The sequence below is a fragment of the Colletotrichum destructivum genome, chromosome 3, assembly GCF_034447905.1.
Source record: "Colletotrichum destructivum chromosome 3, complete sequence".
NCBI classification, from domain to species: Eukaryota; Fungi; Ascomycota; class Sordariomycetes; order Glomerellales; family Glomerellaceae; genus Colletotrichum; species Colletotrichum destructivum.
In genome coordinates this window covers 775,493-791,981 of record NC_085898.1, presented here as the reverse complement: position 1 = coordinate 791,981, position 16,489 = coordinate 775,493, and the positions used below count along the sequence as shown (strand labels likewise).

At 51.1% G+C, this 16,489-nt stretch overlaps 7 protein-coding genes across 7 annotated transcripts; 3 read left to right on the top strand and 4 right to left on the bottom strand.

The window, feature by feature from the left end:
- Window positions 1-1,313: 1,313 nt before the first annotated feature.
- CDEST_04321 (Putative protein kinase) lies at window positions 1,314-3,257 on the bottom strand (the record flags this gene model as incomplete). Its single annotated transcript, XM_062920480.1, has 1 exon — window positions 1,314-3,257. The coding sequence occupies one exon, from the start codon at window positions 3,255-3,257 to the stop codon at window positions 1,314-1,316; it is 1,944 nt and encodes a 647-aa protein (XP_062776531.1).
- A 740-nt stretch (window positions 3,258-3,997) lies between these two features.
- On the top strand, window positions 3,998-4,772 carry CDEST_04320 (uncharacterized protein). Its single transcript, XM_062920479.1, has 2 exons — window positions 3,998-4,427; window positions 4,486-4,772. The coding sequence occupies exons 1-2, from the start codon at window positions 4,187-4,189 to the stop codon at window positions 4,569-4,571; spliced, it is 327 nt and encodes a 108-aa protein (XP_062776530.1). The 5' UTR covers window positions 3,998-4,186; the 3' UTR covers window positions 4,572-4,772.
- Window position 4,773: 1 nt separating this feature from the next.
- On the bottom strand, window positions 4,774-7,032 carry CDEST_04319 (Putative heterokaryon incompatibility). Its single transcript, XM_062920478.1, has 4 exons — window positions 6,925-7,032; window positions 6,484-6,831; window positions 5,618-6,380; window positions 4,774-5,546 (listed from the first exon to the last, which is right to left on the bottom strand). The coding sequence occupies exons 1-4, from the start codon at window positions 6,944-6,946 to the stop codon at window positions 4,817-4,819; spliced, it is 1,863 nt and encodes a 620-aa protein (XP_062776529.1). The 5' UTR covers window positions 6,947-7,032; the 3' UTR covers window positions 4,774-4,816.
- Window positions 7,033-7,035: 3 nt separating this feature from the next.
- On the bottom strand, window positions 7,036-9,047 carry CDEST_04318 (Putative serine/threonine-protein kinase, active). Its single transcript, XM_062920477.1, has 3 exons — window positions 8,279-9,047; window positions 7,340-8,219; window positions 7,036-7,285 (listed from the first exon to the last, which is right to left on the bottom strand). Exons 1-3 carry the CDS (start codon window positions 8,885-8,887, stop codon window positions 7,071-7,073), a joined length of 1,704 nt encoding a protein of 567 aa, XP_062776528.1. The 5' UTR covers window positions 8,888-9,047; the 3' UTR covers window positions 7,036-7,070.
- Window positions 9,048-11,119: 2,072 nt separating this feature from the next.
- Window positions 11,120-11,993, top strand: CDEST_04317 (uncharacterized protein; the record flags this gene model as incomplete). The annotated part of the gene is made up of 2 exons (XM_062920476.1): window positions 11,120-11,185; window positions 11,247-11,993. The coding sequence occupies 2 exons, from the start codon at window positions 11,120-11,122 to the stop codon at window positions 11,991-11,993; spliced, it is 813 nt and encodes a 270-aa protein (XP_062776527.1).
- A 301-nt stretch (window positions 11,994-12,294) lies between these two features.
- Window positions 12,295-14,290, bottom strand: CDEST_04316 (Putative cytochrome P450). Its single transcript, XM_062920475.1, has 3 exons — window positions 13,931-14,290; window positions 13,399-13,857; window positions 12,295-13,329 (listed from the first exon to the last, which is right to left on the bottom strand). Exons 1-3 carry the CDS (start codon window positions 14,116-14,118, stop codon window positions 12,363-12,365), a joined length of 1,614 nt encoding a protein of 537 aa, XP_062776526.1. The 5' UTR covers window positions 14,119-14,290; the 3' UTR covers window positions 12,295-12,362.
- Window positions 14,291-15,400: 1,110 nt separating this feature from the next.
- CDEST_04315 (uncharacterized protein) lies at window positions 15,401-16,078 on the top strand (the record flags this gene model as incomplete). Its single annotated transcript, XM_062920474.1, has 1 exon — window positions 15,401-16,078. One exon carries the CDS (start codon window positions 15,401-15,403, stop codon window positions 16,076-16,078), a length of 678 nt encoding a protein of 225 aa, XP_062776525.1.
- Window positions 16,079-16,489: the final 411 nt, after the last annotated feature.

Here is a 16,489-nt window from a genome sequence, read left to right as displayed (position 1 = left end):
AACGGGGACAACAGTGTCGGCGCAAGCGCCAGCGCCTAATCGCTAACTTAGAACTGTTTACCAAATTCAGGGCCGGTTAAACCACATGGACAAGTGAAGACAGGAATAACTAGAACAGTAGCCAAAAGCCCCTCACACCACAATAATACTCACAGTTCTTTTCCCTCAGAATTAATTCATCTAACTCCTCCACAGCCACCGAATGCCACCATATCCATTCATCTTACATCTCATCGACAATACCACCAACACCTCCGACAAAATCTCATATTGAAACGACGGAAAGTCACCAGTCATTGCTAGCGTAAGAATTGTATTAGCTTCAAAATGGCGTCATGAATGTTCAGGACTGCTTTCAAAACACCCAGTTTGACGATTCCGACCCGATGTGCAACTACAAGTCTGCCTTTTATACTATGTATTTCGGGGTCTCTACAAGCCGCAACGTCTAACTTCGCCGGAGAAGACTTTCTCGAGAAAAACCTATTCTCCAGAACTAGCCCCTGATGGGGACTTCCCGCTGATGCAGTCAAACCTTGTCTTTATTTTGTTGCCAGTTGCTACAAACATACATGAAATTCAGTTGGCAATTCCTCAGCAGAACATTTACTCGAACAATTGTAAACACATCTCACGTCCCTTTTATCACTAGAGCGAATGTTACTGCACTCTCCTCAGAGAATAACGCATATTTTACGCATCCGTGGCTAGAGTCCGTCGAACTGTGAGCCAGATCCGAAAAGTCCCCCGTTCATACCTTGATACGGCGGAATAGTCGTAGAAAGGCGACTTGGTAAGTTCTTCGTACCGCTGACATTCAACACTAGTGTGGGAGAAGTGAAAATATCTGTCGGCTCTTTCGAGCTTGCTGGCGCAATCGCATGGCGAAAATCCTCTTCTGCAGGGGCTTGAATCTCGTCGGAATGCTTGAGGGTCCGTAAGTGCATGTACTTAAGAAAGATGCAAATTTCTAGATGAGGGTCATGGAGAGGAACATACATTTACAGCCTGGGTTGTGCTTTCGGAGGATCGAAATCTTGCTGGGTTTCGCGTGCCGGCTTTGCCTCGTGTAGCATATTCGGGCTCTCGTTTGCACCTTTCCAATAGGTACGTAATTTCACTCATGATCTGTCCACATGCTGATCGATATTTCGGGTCGGGTTGCAACATTCCAAATTCGATAAAGTCCAGAAGCTCATGCAGCGGCTCCGTACATCTTTTCTGTGCATGGAGTTCAGCGATCCACTGTTAATCAATCAGTTTTCTATTCTCTATCGAGTCCAACCCCTCTGCATCAACGCCAAGTGACATATTTATGCAATGAATAGAAGGCTTACACTAACGACGGAAGGTTTGACCTTTGCTTCGCGATATCGGATAGAATCTGAGGCCTCACCGAGTACGAAAAACTTGTCTTCTTTAAGATTAGTGTTCTCCTCGCTTCGGAGGCGTTGATCTGTAAAGTCGCCCCGCGTCTTGGTATCTCCCAGGATGAACCAAGAAACGAACTCAAGAAAAACACACCCCAAGGACCATATGTCATATTTCGGCGATATAGATGTCCCGAGATCAAGTTCGGGGGGTCTATATGTGCCAGAATAGCCAGCAATGGCATCTTGAGGCACCTTTGACCTCGATTTTGTGGTATTGAACCTCGTAAGCCCAAAGTCGGAAATCACTAAGAAGTCCGTCATGTTTTCGTATTGTTGAAACCAAAGAATGTTCTCGGGTTTGATGTCTCCGTGTCGTCCCCAGTCTTTGAGCTTCTTACCTTGTTTCAGATCGTCTATCCTGGCTTTGATGTTCGCCTTGGGGATCGACATGCTAGTGTAGTGGTGTATCTTGTGTAGAGCTCCCACTAGTCCTTTGCATTGTTTGAAGAACCAAAGAACATGGTCTCTAATGCCGGGCTTGAAGCTGTGATTTTCCCGCCAAAATTCTCGGAGGTTTCCGTCGGCCCAGGGGAAAACGAGGAAGTAGTGGTCGCCGTGTAGGTAACTGAATTGGAGCTGGAGTAAATGCCTCGGATCTTGGGCTGGGCCTCGCACTCCAATCTTCTCGAATAATTCTATCTCTTCGCGATATGCTGCTTCCGTGACGCTATGGAGCTCCTTGACTGCGAAGTGTCTGCTGGCACCTTCTTGTACCTGAAAAACACTGTCAGAGTTCGGCCCTACAACGAAGGGAAGTTCCAAAACCTTACAGACCTCTTTGTGGCTGTAATGGGTGTGATGAATCCTGACTTTCCTCACGCTCCCATAGCCGCCTACCTGGGGTTGATCATATTCTAGAAAGGGAAGTGTAGGCCGGTCTCTGAGGTTGTAAAAGCGAAGTTTGTCTCCCGGCAGTTCGAAGAAGGGAGTGCATATCGTCTTCTGTCGGGCCTCAAAGTCTTCCATATCGTTGAAAGACCAAGAGTCCAGGCACTCCAGAGACTCTAGATGCTCGACAGACTTGGAACCGTCTGAAGGGTCGGTTTCCCACTTCTTGCAAAGTTGCACCGTGACTTCGAAGTTCTCGACTTTGGTTCTCTTGATCTTTAGTGGTAGGTCATCGTCCTTGATATCTCCTCGTATGAAACCCTCAATGAGGGCTATCTTGTCCATTAAGACAAGGATCGCAATGATTTTGTGCCGTGAGGGCTGAGGCTGATTTCCCAGTGTGTTTTGTTGACTAAGAACTTTACTTATCAAGACCTCTATTGCCGCGTCATTGTAGTCGAACGTTCCCCGGAAGAGCGTGCGAAGTACATCTGGGCTGATGATTTCGCGCAGTTTTTCGCAAGGTAGGAAGTCGTGTTGGTCTTGGGCAGATGTTATATATGAGCTCCTCATCCAGTTGGCGATCTTTTTGGCAGTGATCGGTGGTTGCGGATGGCCTGGCGTGGGGGAATAACGGTCCCGGTCTTCGACAGAGATATGGTCCGAGTACCCAGAATCAGAGGCTATTTGAGGGGAGTCCGGATAATCGTCATGGTTATGGATTATCTTTCCCCAGACGGATCTCTCCCCTGTCCCTGGAGGTGGGATGCTGGGTGATGGGAAATGGTTGTCGAGAACCGATGGCTGGCCCAATCTGGGTCGATCTTCTGCTTCTGTGGAAGATGGAATCCGGTGTAGGAGTTCTTCGGACTGAATCAGAGAATCCCTGCAAAATGTTGAAGCCCTTGTGTTATCTGGAGCATCGAGGGAGAACGAGAACTCAACCCCATACTTTCCCCCTCCTGATTCTTCGTTAGGTGTCGTTGGCCGTTCCATTGTGATCTTGGAAGTTGAAAACCGAAATATGCGCACTTGAACAGAATTTTAGCTAACCAAAGCAGCTATGTTAATAGGTAACCTAAGCTTTTAGCATGTCTCGGTTGGTGTTCTCCATCACCTTTTCCTTTATATAAAAAATCGAATTTTAAGTACAACAGTAAAGCCTAGCTTGTTTATCGACTTTTCTGTGCTCAGCTTAACGCCAAGGCTTCAAACCTATGTTTGGTAACGGGGAGTTATGAAGCTGAGCTGAAAAACTGCAGATTGATCCTCCAGCACTATCAGCAGCTCATGGTTACCGAGATGTAAGGCACACTTTCTCTGCCTCCCCGTAGCCTGTTGCATGGCTCATAGCTCTCGGTGAGCTCTCTTCAGACTACGAACCTTACTGGAAATGAACACAAGGCTGCCCGGATGTTTTGCCTAGGTTGACCGCCGGTACGGGCTCCCTAGGCTGTGCATTGTGTGACAGAGACGCAATGTATTAAATTAGATCAGCACTAACCCCCGCCGAAAGCCGCGGTCTCCAACACAAGTTTTTCCGTTTTCCTTTCCTTAGACGCATCAGCCGTAGCCTGGGCCGCGTTGACAAAAATACTAATTGCAGGTGAAGAGGGTGGTCAGCACGGGAGGCTTTCTGCAGTTTGGCTCCAGGCAGCAATGCTCATAGGCCGCCTCGTCTTCTAGGTGGTCTGACATTCGCCTGGAACTTTGAGCCGAGTTTTTCTACTTCGTAGCACACACGTGTCTCGCCTTTGCCCCTCGGGCAAAGGCGACAATGAAAACTGGCGGACATACCATGTTTAGGCCCTCTGTTTGGCGTACCTTCTTCTCATCGTCACCATATCGACTTTAGTTCATCATTTCCAAAAGGTCCGAAGTGTGCCGGAATATCAAGCTCCATTCACCACACACCAGCCACTGAGATGACATCCGTCCAGAGTTCGACAAAAGTGACCAGCTCAGAGAACGTCGCCAGCGACAGCTTGAAAGACACCTTTGAGATACATTCAAACCTTGTGAGCTCGGCGGATCTTATTCAGGTCCTCGAGAGTTGTCTGCAGGTTGATACCTTCACCGTGGAAATGCGGCACAGTGTTTACATCATTCGGGTGAACGATTCATGTACGAAAGAAGAAAAGGCATCACTTGAGGAAATGGCAAGCGGTATGTAAGCGGTATGTAATCAGGAAACGTGTCTCTCAAGCTCATCATCCGGCTTAAGAACCTGACATTCTCCGCAGGCTAGCCCAGTCGTTCAGCAACCCCGTCCCCCATGGCGTCCCGGTGGCTCCCTGTCGCCCATCATGATGTTTCCCTCCAACGGGTTCTTCAAATAAGAGAAGGCGACGGTTTTGCGATGCCCCACCGAGCAATGCCTAGGGGGCCGGATCGAAACACAGTTTGAAGATATCTTCGGCGCTGCAAAACGAAGCGAGTTTGGAAAATTCATGTGCAACATCTTGCTGTACGTGACACGTCATGTTTTACTGGAAGCTATGTCAGACACAGTTATACGGTGGAAGGAAACAGGAGACGAAACAAATAGGCTGGGCCTAAGATACAAAAACTTCAATTTCGGCGTCCTCCGATATGTGCTCCGGAAGCAAACTGCCCACCCCCGCCCTTGTGTACTGTTTTGTTTCTCCGGATGAAGCTGGTTTGATGATAAGAACGTAGTGTTCCGCAATTGCTGACAGGCTTGCCAATCTTTTTACCCCAAGGACAATACACCGCAGATCTCTGACTGCTGTCCGTTCTTCTTGGTCAAAGGTTATCCTTTCATCCAGCTCTGTTGCTTCCAGCTTCAGCTTCCTCATGGGACCTCGTAGCGTGTGACTGACGATGGAAATTTGGTCAGCCTTCCAGTGCTGCTTGAGTCCGCTTTCGCTGGTGAGAGGTGACTGAACATGATCTTGCCACTCGATTCGATCAAATGGCGCTTCCAAATAAGAGATACGGCCGCTGTATGCCATCCAAGACCAAGAGGGTATGTGTCTCCCCGGAGGATGAGCGATGTGGACCAAAGCTGACTCGCTATCCCTTTGCCAAAGGAGACTCCTGTGCAAGTACCGTTCGAAGATTCCGAAGCCACCTTTGGTGTTGAAGGCCTTTACGAGTCTTTCCTCAAGGCCCTTGATGGCGATGGAGCGATCAGTCATGTGGGTGAAATCGAGCGCTGAGTATGTCTGGTACAGATTCTGAAAAAGAAGGATTCTTGCTCCCTTGAAATAGCCCAGAGCCGAGTTCGGGAAGTCAGAATCTCCTAGGAAGGCAGCTCTGGGACTTGAATAGTTGATTAGCTAAATTTCCCAAAAGGGATTCAAATTCCGTCAGCAGCAGGGATGAAAACTTACTTCCCCAGCTTCATCATGCTTTCGCAGTGAATACCGTTTCCACACTCCCAATAGACTTGAGATGACGTAAAGTGAAGGGTGCGACGTGCGAGCGCTCTCTCCTGCAAGACCCAACCCCGTTTGTTCAGAGCAGACTTCTCAACGTCCTGGTGAAAGTCATTGATGGACGTGCAGATAAAGGCGGTCCCTTTTGACGCTGTTCTGACGGTGACACGTGGTTGCCGCTCCCTTTTGGCTGGCAAAAAGCCCTCGGCAGATGACCTGGCAGAGCTAGCAGCAATCGTGACGCTGGCAGAGCTGAAAACATGCCCCATGGAGGCGGCTTCTCGTTCCCAATCAAGGAGGTCATCTTGAATGATGCACAGGGAATCGATCCAGAGATAGTGGAAGCCTAGAGCCCTGGTAACTTTGACGGCATCTCTGAAGGTCTTTGGGAGCTCCTCGAATTCGATGTGCTTCTTGAAATGATCGATGTTGTTCTTGAGGGTTTTGAAACACGGCCCGGTACCCCAGCAGTGACTCAACGCAACATAACGCTTCGAGATGGCTTCTGTCCCATCACGAAGGCGAATTTGGGGGTGTTCCGGGGTTCCAACGTCAAGAACGCGGGTAGGGAACTCATCCTCGCACTTGAACTGGTGGTTGTGCTGTTCTTGGCACACTCGTAGCCATTCCTTGAACAGTGCGATTTGAAAGTCGCTGCTCGGTTGCGGGAGTTGGGCGTAACCCAGTTGCGCGTAAGATGGGGCTGGGTCATGGTCATCTAGGTAGGTAGTAAATTAATAGATGGATCGTCAATCACAATACATGTAACATCCAATGCCGAAGATCTGACCGCAGGGAAACTAAAAAAAAAGTAAACCTACCAGGGTCGGCGTAGATGGATAAAATAGTTGGGCCATCAGGCTCTACTCGTATCGTCGACTCCACTCGATGGCATCTGAGATTGTCGCTATCGCTGAGGCCAACGTCCTTCGCCGCCTGGTAAAGCAGACTGCAAAGAGTACAGTCTTCGGATCGTTTGCGAAGCTCGGCCATCTGATCGGAAATTGAGAATTCCGTGTCCCAAATATTGGCCCAAGTGTCGACACATGTAGGGCACAACTCAGAGGAGAGCTTCGGGGTTGAAGCCGCGTCATGGCAAAGGGTGTCGAAAAGGTGTCGGGCGAAATCATTGTCGCTTCGTGATTGCCACTGATCATTCAGCTTCCGAGCTTCCTATTTCAAATGGCTTCAATTAGGCAACAACAACAACAACAACAACAACAACAACAACAACAGATGGGGAAAACAAAGTGCCTACGTACGGACTGTAAAGTTTAGCAACATTCAACGTCAATGACAATTGACGCTCGCTGACCACCTAGGAAAAAAGGTCAGCAGCGTCTTGTCATCGTTCGTCCCACAGAGCACAACCCAAAGTGGATTGCACGCATGGAACTGGGCTGGAGGGTCACAACATTCTGATGATCACATCAGCCTCTGAAGCATTTCCACGATAAGATATGATGACCAACATACTAAACGATTTCTGATTAGCCCCTGCACTAGAATAATTGGATATTGTGCCACTCACTTCTTGTGCATGCACCGACGTCACAGGAATCTCAAGCTTTCCTGTGTTCAGACTGACAGTGCCAGGGCTATTGACGTTTGTTGATTCCGGGACTGCAGCGGCTTCATTAGCGTCGTTTCATCGTTTCCTCAGCCAGGGAGTTAGACTGGTTAGGCTTCTGTTCAGAAGGTAGCGTTCCTCCCTATTTCCCAAATCACAGATCCTTTCCAGTTCGGAATGGACAGATGCGACTTCTGCCCGCTCGTTCGGGTCTGGCACTAGCATCCTCCCAGTCACCAATGCCAAACAATCTTTCAACGCACTTTGGGACCCGGTATTGCCACTGTTTAGATCGCTGAACATGTCTGTGATTAGTCTCTTCACCTGTTGGTCTTGCTGGAGTTGGCCATCGGCTGAATGCTCCCAGAATCGCGTCGTCTCCCTGGAAAAATCGTTCAGCTTGCTCCAGCCATAGACCGTCCAGATCAGAAACTCGAGGAAGACACAACCAAGACACCAGACGTCGAAGACGCGAGAGAGTTGCTTTACTCGCCCCAACTCAGGGGGCTCATATCGCACGCTGCCAGTCTTTGCCTTGGTAATCGCCTGGCGTTGCCGGGTTTCATCGTCGTGTATTCTGGCAAGGCCGACATCGGCGATTCGCAAGGTTCCTGGCTGTCCACCTTCACGGAACAACAGGATGTTCTCAGGCTTCAGGTCTGTATGGCGGCAGTTCTTCTTATGAAGTTCTCTGGTGGCTTCACAAAGCCCGCAAAGCTGATACAGAACCCATCTCATAAGTCTTGGGTCTGCTGCAGCCAGCCTCCTTTCGCTTCCCCAGAACTCTTTCAAGTTTCCACCTTCAGCCCACGGAAACAAGAATCCTTGGAGCTCACCCTTGGTGTAGGCGGCCAATGGTTGGATCAAATGATTGTGGTCCAAATCTCGAATTATACGGAGAGATTCGGCTTCTTTCATATAGTACTCCTGCATGTTGATATGCATCTCTTTCGAAGCAATTCGCTTGCATGTGCCCTTGAGTTTGATCTAGAGACAGTTGTTAGGGCAAAGTGGGTTGTTGTGCGCAGGAAGCAATGAATAAATACCTGTAGATGGGCTTCATGGATCCTCACTTCAAAGACTGAGCCAGAGTAGCCCCGTTTCGAGTGATCAGTCCTTTTTTGGATCGGAAGCGGGCACTTCCTCGGGATGATGTAGTCGAAGGTGTCGGTAGCAAATACCGGTGCCATGAAAACCCATTGTTTGCTTTTGAAAGACTCGACCTGACCCGCCAACCACGTGTTGAAAGATGGCCAGGTTTTGTGCTGCCCATGCCCAGTGCGTACATTGTACCATTCTCGTTGTCCGTCCCACGAGGTTTCAATCGGCAGATGGCGATCGCAGAAGCCGACTACACGCAAACAACCGAGGTACCTCAAGAGATCACAATAAACCAAAATCAGGAAAACCTTCTTGGCTGGCCTGTTCTGGTCGACAACATAGTCCACCAAGTCTTTGACCGAGACGCCTTGCGGCAAATACTGTGGGTTGGCTTTAAGGATATGTCGGACATACTCTGGAGAAGCAAGTTCGCTGATTGCGTCGTTCGGAACGAAGTCCTGTTCGTCAACATTCTCGCAAATCCGACCCCGTATTCTGCCTGCATGTTGTTTCACGGCGTCTGTCATCCCACTGAGAGGCATTGCGAGACTCATTGATCTCAGTGACGGAGTTTCAACTGATCAAGGCGAATCTGGGGGGTGGCGATGTGAGAGGGGTTGACGATGCGACTCGCCCCTCAGTGGTGATAGTATGCGGAGACAGAAGAGAATGTGTGGTAATTCAAAGGGGCTCGGCTTACTGGAGAAATACGACAGAGGCAGGAGAGTAGCGGAAATCACCAGAGATTTCACAGCAAGGGCGCGGCGACGGAAGCTTTTCAATCAAGAAACCTGCCGGCGATGTAACCATCCAAAAGTCGAGGAACGACCGGTCAAGTGATCGTTTTTTCGGCGGGGAAGACAGATACCTCCTCATTTCACAATGGGATGCCAATGTTAGCACGCATAAATCACGCCGATTACCGCATGAGCTGTTGATCTTCAAGGTTGCCTTGTTTGAGACAATTCTCAATCGGGTTTGCCCGAAAGCTGCATAGCGCCGCATATGGTAACCGTGGCTATTACAGACGGCTTTGCATTTATCGCTCCAATGATGTCTAAAGTTGCACATGATAAAGCCTCACCGAGAACTGCATGGTGTGGAGAGGTCGGCTTTTTGTTGGCCAGCCTGATGCTGACTTGCATGCCCGCCAGAAGCCTGCATGTAACAACGGTGTGGCAGTCGAAGTTGGTAAAGCAATCTTGCAGAAGGGGGAGGTCGGGGGATAACGCTGCAGCCGAACAATGAGAAGAAGAAGGTAGAGTGGTGGAGCGGAAATCTTCTTCTTTTGATCGCTTATTCTGCAGAGTCAATCGTCCACACATCTAGAGAGCCTGCCCACAAGAGTGGTGTTGGCACATGTAGGCAAATGTGATGGTGCCCAGTCCATAAGCAAGTGAGCCACGGGAACTCAGTACCCCAGGGCAAGGCGTACCAATTTACCTTCTGCTAAATCATACGACGGGGCCAGGGCATTGTGGGTTGTAATCCTGTATTTGGTTGTCCTGTACCTGGATGTAAAATCACGACTGTTCAGCATCATCAATTGTGTGTCTTGTCAAATTCACCCTTGCGTATGGCTCTTGAGCTATGATCTGTTTCCACACAAGTCAACGTTCGAACTCACGGGCTGGCTCCTGTACGGCTTCGACGGGCATTGAGCCATTGCTCAGTCTATTATCCATAGCCTACGCATGTCGTATAAGTCATCAGGCATATCAGCTTTGGTGTCTTCAACTTGTTTTAAGGGAGCATTGAAATTTCTTTTATTCTGAGGCTAAGTTGTATTCCGGTATTAAAGTAGGTCCATGAAGGCCAAGGTAACAAAAGTGATACTTGAATTCTCTCGGTCCTGTATGTTGATAAAGTACTTCTAAGCCTGTTCTTCCAACTCCTTGTTGGTTCAAGAACACCTTCTGGTGAAATAGATCCTTGTAACAGCCTTCAAGTTAGTTGAGCATAGGTTGATTTTGCTATGCTAGTTGCCTAATGTGCACTGGGCTAGAAGTGTGGGTGTGGTTAGAGGTCGTGGCCACAAAGTGCGTGTGACAGTCGCAAAGTGAGATCGTGGTTTGACTCCATTTCCTTGCATGATATTTCTAGGTAACCTATTTTGAAATTGCGAGAGAAATGACCAACAGATTTTGATATCTTTTCTTCGATCAGAAGGAACAAGGTGAGGATGGATGGATGGATGGATAAAGGGGAGATGGCCTCATGGGATTAGCAGACTACATGCAACACAAGACTACACGACATAGCCACTCTTGGCATTTATCCAACAAAACCCTTGGGGCTGGACATGCATGCATTAAACTGCCTTCTGAATCCCCAGCACATTCCTGAGGTGGTACGCGTTATCTCAGGTGCATACCCTGCTGCCACAGACGGAACCTTTCACGCCTTCAGACAATACATGTTCAATTATCCCCCGCTCCATCCGGTGCGAGGAGGCCAAACTCGAAGACATCACATCGGGCTACACGTGCTATGGTGTCACAGGCTAGGTTCGCACAGAGTGGCAGAGTCGCTGACGGGCAGGTAAGGGTCAGTTGGTTGTGTTATTTCGACCTACCTCCCTCCCCTCTTTAGGTAAATAGGGCGCTCGCCTTTACTTAACTCCTCCCCGTTCGGTCAAATGATCCTCCGGCTCCTTTCGTTGAGGCGCTGGTGCCCCCCCCCCCCCCCAGTGCACCTCTGGTGACTCCCACCTATACCGTATGTCTCCCATCCCTGGCCCCGTTGCCTCGTGATAACGGCCCGTCTGTCCGGCCCTGACATACGGCATGCAGTTAGTGGGAGAAATAACGACATCGATCCAGACCCAGTGCTTCCCGAAGACCTATAAGGAGGTTTGGAAGCTTTTCGATGTTTTCAGCATTTGGTCCTGACCCTAGATAACACAGTGGAAAGTACTGTCCGGCAGGATCCAGGCGTGCTTATATCGTCTTCAACGCTGGTGACATCCCGAGCCTGGCTTACCCAGGCACGACCTGCCTCAGCGGCTGGACCTCTGATTGTGTGACTACTGTACAGCGCGCGGGCGGGGAACAATACTTCCAGACGTGGTGCTTCCCCTCCGGGTGGGATTGCCTCTCCATCTCGTCAGGCCAGAAACAGATCCCCCATCGGGAGTGCGTCAGCCTCCTCACTACGCCGACCGAGATCTGTATCAACAACATCGTTACGACCAGAGGGAGCGAGAGCATCGTATCCACGCCATGGAGGAAGGTCTTGCTCTCGAACCTCCCCAGCGGCGGGCCGATCGTTGTGAATCATCCCGTGTTTCCGCTGTACGGCCGTGTCCCCGTTCATGGTGTGGGAGCCGCGAAGCCGACTGGGTTGTCGACCGGAGCCATCGCCGGCATTGCGATTGGGATTGTAGTAGTGGTCTTGGTCCTCCTCGGCAGCTGCGTATTCGTGTGCATAAAAAAGAGAAAGCAGAATAGAGCAGGAGAACTTGCACACTCGAGCCTTGGCCCGGGAGAAGGAAACTCCTCTTACGGGGGCGGAGGTCATGATACAAAGAAGGATCTGACTGACCATGGCGCTGAGACGCGAGAGATGTACACGTTGTCGCGGTCCCCCTTGGAGTTGTCGTCACAAACTAGGGTGGTTGAGGTCGGGGCTGAGAGCCTGCCTGTCGAGCTGGCCTCCTAATCATTCGGAGCGACGAGGCTTGTATTTTCGTGTCTTCTGCGTAATATTTTAGGTAGTGTTCGAGCAGAGGGAACTAGCTGACCGAGTAGTCAATTACAATCTAGGAAATAGCTGCGATATTTCCTCCACCAACGAAATCCATTACACCATATTGATAGATTCCAACGAAAACGAAGACGAGAAGGCCATTTGCTCTTACCTCATCTAGTATGTCTAGTATCCGAGAACATGTAACAAAAGCTTGGAAGAACTCACCTTGCATTTCCCATTGTTGCTGAGTGCTGTGAATATTGACGTGTTTTCAAAGTCTCTTGCAGACTAATTTCTTTTCTATAGTAGAATTTATCAGACACTGCCGAGCACATCTATTCATCCTACTGACAACTGCAGTCTAGTCCCAGGGGTTCCCGTCTCGATGTTCCACTTGCCCGCAAACTCTTCCCTCGGCCGAACCACGACCGGAACGGGCTCTTCAGGGGAGAGCAGCGCAACGAAGAGGCCCCCGAGCTTAGGCACCTTCCACTCCCTCCCTGCGGAGCCCTCGCCCTTCGACCCCGGCGCCGCCTCAATGTCGAGCTTTAACACCATCAACGCGATGAGAGCCATGGTACCGCCTGTCGCGAACCACCGCGCGGGGCAGATGTGCGGCGAGACGCCCCAGACGGGGAACGAGTGAGGCGGCAGGTCGCCCGGCGTCGCCACGCCCGGGACCTCGGTCCTCTTCTTCATCTTAATAAAGCGGTAGGCGTCAAAGTCCGCGGCGTCGGCGCCCCAGGTCTCCTCGCTGCGGAGGATGGGAATGCCGTTGAGCTGGACGTAGTTGCCCTTTTTCAGCACCTGAGGGGTGTCGTCCACCGTGATGGTCGTGTCGCGGAGGACCTCGCGGATGTGCGCGTGGACCATGTGCAGGCGCTGCGCCTCCTGGATCGAGGAGAGGAGAAGGGGCGACGAGGACTTGAGAAGGGACAGGTCCAGAGTGAAGCCGCCGTTCTCTTGCGTCCTGACGGCCTTGCGGACCTCTTCACGGATCTCTTCGACAAGCCAAGGGCGGGAGAAGATCTCGAACACGGCCCACCATGTCGTAGGGACGTAGTTGGCGAGCATCGCGATATCGAAGCCGATGTGGAGGCGGGCGATGTCCCGTTGCGACACATTGTTCTCCTCCATCACACGTGCGCGACCCTTGATCAGCCCGGATGCCTGTTCAAGACCCCCGAGGCGGACGTACTCCTCGTATCTTTGACCGTTGCGCTCGCGGGCCTTCATCGCCTCTTTGGCGAAAAGGTTGCCCATGAAGTCGCCCCCGATGAGGATGTGAGCCTTGTCGCTGAAGGTCCTGTTTTGCCAAGAGGGTCAGCATTAGTTCGTTACATCAAAAGGGGCCGACGCAACAGTCGTCACGCACCAAAAGTCAGCTTCGTGCTCAGGATTCTTGAAAGGATTCAGGGGCCCAAAAAAGCCCTCCGTTGACGATATCGAGACAGCATGCCTGACCCAAGCAAAGAGATCAATCTCAGCGGCGGAGCCTGACGATCTTGTGGCGTCAACAGCCAGCTTATCGACCAGTTCGAGCTTCACCCGGGTCGCGACGTGGCTCATCTCGTCGAGTTCAGGACCGGCAGCCAACATGGTGCGCTGGACTCTGTCGAATTCCTTGGCCTCGGGCCCGCCCTCGAGGTGGTCCTGCAGGCTCGCGGCCTTCTCGGTGGCGCCGCTGAACGTCCGGGCCGCCTTGGCCGCGAACGGCGCGAAAGAGATGGTCTTGGCATTGCGCTGGATCGAGGCGATGAACTTGCGCTCCGAGATGACGTAGAACTTGAAGTTGAAGATGGGCGCGGAGAAGATCTTGAATTTCGTGTGGGATCTGGATACGGGGTGTGGGTTAACATTGGTTGAAAACAACGATGAAAGAGATGAATCATGAGAAGCTCACTGACCCGATTTTTGTAAAATACCGTCCGGCGCCGTACTTGTTGAGGCCGAGGAGATGGCCGATGAGTGGCACCTTGGGCCGGAAGTAGTCTGGCTCCCGCGGGTCCTTGGAGAGGAAGAAGAGGGACTCGAGGAGGTAGCAGCCGACGACTACGACGGCGAAGATCGTGCCGACGAGGGCTAGTAGTTCCATTTTTTCCCTACGGGTCACGGTGAAACGATGAGAGTGGTGTGAAGCTGCCAGACGCGGAACGAGAAGCGGTATCTTGGACGGAGATGTGAGCTTCTGAGGGATGTGCTGATATCACGAACTGACGGGACCATCATCTAGAAAAACCTGGTGCTCGTATTCGCATTGAGCTTAGCTGGCACGCTCCTATCGACGAATTCCGCGGTCGACTGCTTGGGGGTGTGCGACAAATCCCTAGCGCTTACCATGATGGAACTAAGGAATGATTATCCATTTATCTCAGGATATAAGCGGTGTCTGATTGGTTCAATTGTGGGCAATTTGACGAGTTCAAGGATCAGGAGCCTTCGCTTCCCACTCCTCTCGGAACCAACGCCGGCGAGAGCGTGGATTCTTGTCTTCTTCATAGTCCGCGGTCCCGAACTCCAAGCCCGGCCCCGCTGCTCCGGAACACAGGGCCGAGGAGATGGCCGGCCGGACCAGAACAACATTGGTTATCAACCCCGGTAACCCCATGTCCTGCTCTTTGCATAGAGGTTGGACCTACTCAAACTGACAGTGGGGACGACGAAAATAGTCATGACTCGCCCAGCCTACCGGATAGAGATGAAAGTGTAGATGACCCAGCGGATGAGACTAAAACGCTAAGTGTAGCTCCCCAGGCGAAGAGACATTGAACGGCTAATGCCGTTCTAGTTCCAGACGCCGAATTTTGCTCCTAGGCCGGCGGTAGGCCGCAGCCACGGGCGGATACGCCGTCTCCGGCCCCATGTCAATGCCGATTTGCGCGGCACGCGGGCTGGACCCTCCCTAGCAGCTAAGTGCAGTGCAGCCCACCTCGGATGTGGACGGCGGATGGCTACCGATCCTGTCGAAGACAAGACCTAAAAGTGTTTAAGAGGTTAAACCTGGGGGGGACCTGGATCTAATTCCGTTATCCCTGCCTCCCTGTAGGTAGCGAGCTGGCCAACTGAGTTGGCCCAATGCGTCATTTTGATACACATGGCATACCAATCATATATTCCACCTTGGCCTATCTGACGGTGCACATGCCGTCCATTCCGACATAAGTAGGCCCCAGTACATACGTGTGGATCAGCACGGTTTCCTACAAACGGAGATGACCGGGCTTTATGCTTCGTAGAGCAGTTGGTTTCCCTGGCCTGCTCAAATAGGCAAGTATAGTTGATAGAGCTATTATAACAGAAATAAATACTGTTCCTTTATCTTGTCCTTCATACCCCTTCGCCGCAACAGACAATGTGGACAATACCCCTTCTCTAAGATGAAGAAAATATTCCTACGCTTATCGGTGGTTCTCTTATCCCTCGTTTGGCTTTCTGGCATATCACTAGCCGCCGTTCCCTCTCCTCTACGCCACGGCCTGCCTGTCGCCAACCCGACGCTCTCCCGATCCCGGACAGAGTCCAAGACGAACGACGAAACCTACGAAAGCCGCAACCATGAACCCGCAAAGTGGCCGACGGTTCTCGCTAGTAGAGGCGTCGAAGAGATTCCGACCAAGGAAGAGCTAGGCCTCAGATACAAAATCGAAGGGGACAACCACTTCGTTACCGGCCCGGACGGCTTTTTTCTCGACGCCAACTGCGATGCGAGAAAACGAACGATTGAAATACCATGGGTTCGCAATCCGAGCCAACGGCTTGGAGCGCGAGCAGTACTAGCAAGCTTGTGGAAATATGAGTTGCAGTGGAACGGACTCAACTCGGTCCACTTTACTCATATCAACAACGAAAAAGCTCTTGTCTCTATTGATAAAGCCTGGCGGATCGCCAAGGAGAACAATCAGCTGGGCGACGCCGAGACGGATGGGTCTCTTCTGGTAATGTACTGGGAGGAGGCCTTTGACACTCTAGTATCTGAAAATAGGCTTGGCTATATGGTTCAAAGGATGTTGTCGGTCTATGAAGACTTTGCCGACTATTGTCTTACACTGTATTGAGTCGCAACAACCCTAAACCCAACGACCCCATCGATTCCGTGGTTGCTTATCTCTAGTACTTCAGCGTTCCGTTGAGTGTCGTTGACCATCTTCAACTTGATGATTCTGGTTGGCTCGCTGGGCATCCACCACGAGAGATCTCGATGCAGACTTTCCGTGCACGAACCAAGAACACGCAGGCCACGCGGCCCACGCCTCGAGGGCGATCCTCTGGCGAGCAACCATCTATCGTCTCGTGCATCCCCGATGGGCAGTATGTCCAGGCGGCCCGTCTCCTGGTTATTTTCATCCTAGTCGGCTGAGAAAAGCCACAACGACAAGGCTGCTTCAAGCTCATCCCAATGTGCTGTCCACTTCCCCTCCACTCGGCGCAGACGGAAAAAAAAAACAGGACCTTGACGAGGGGTTGGG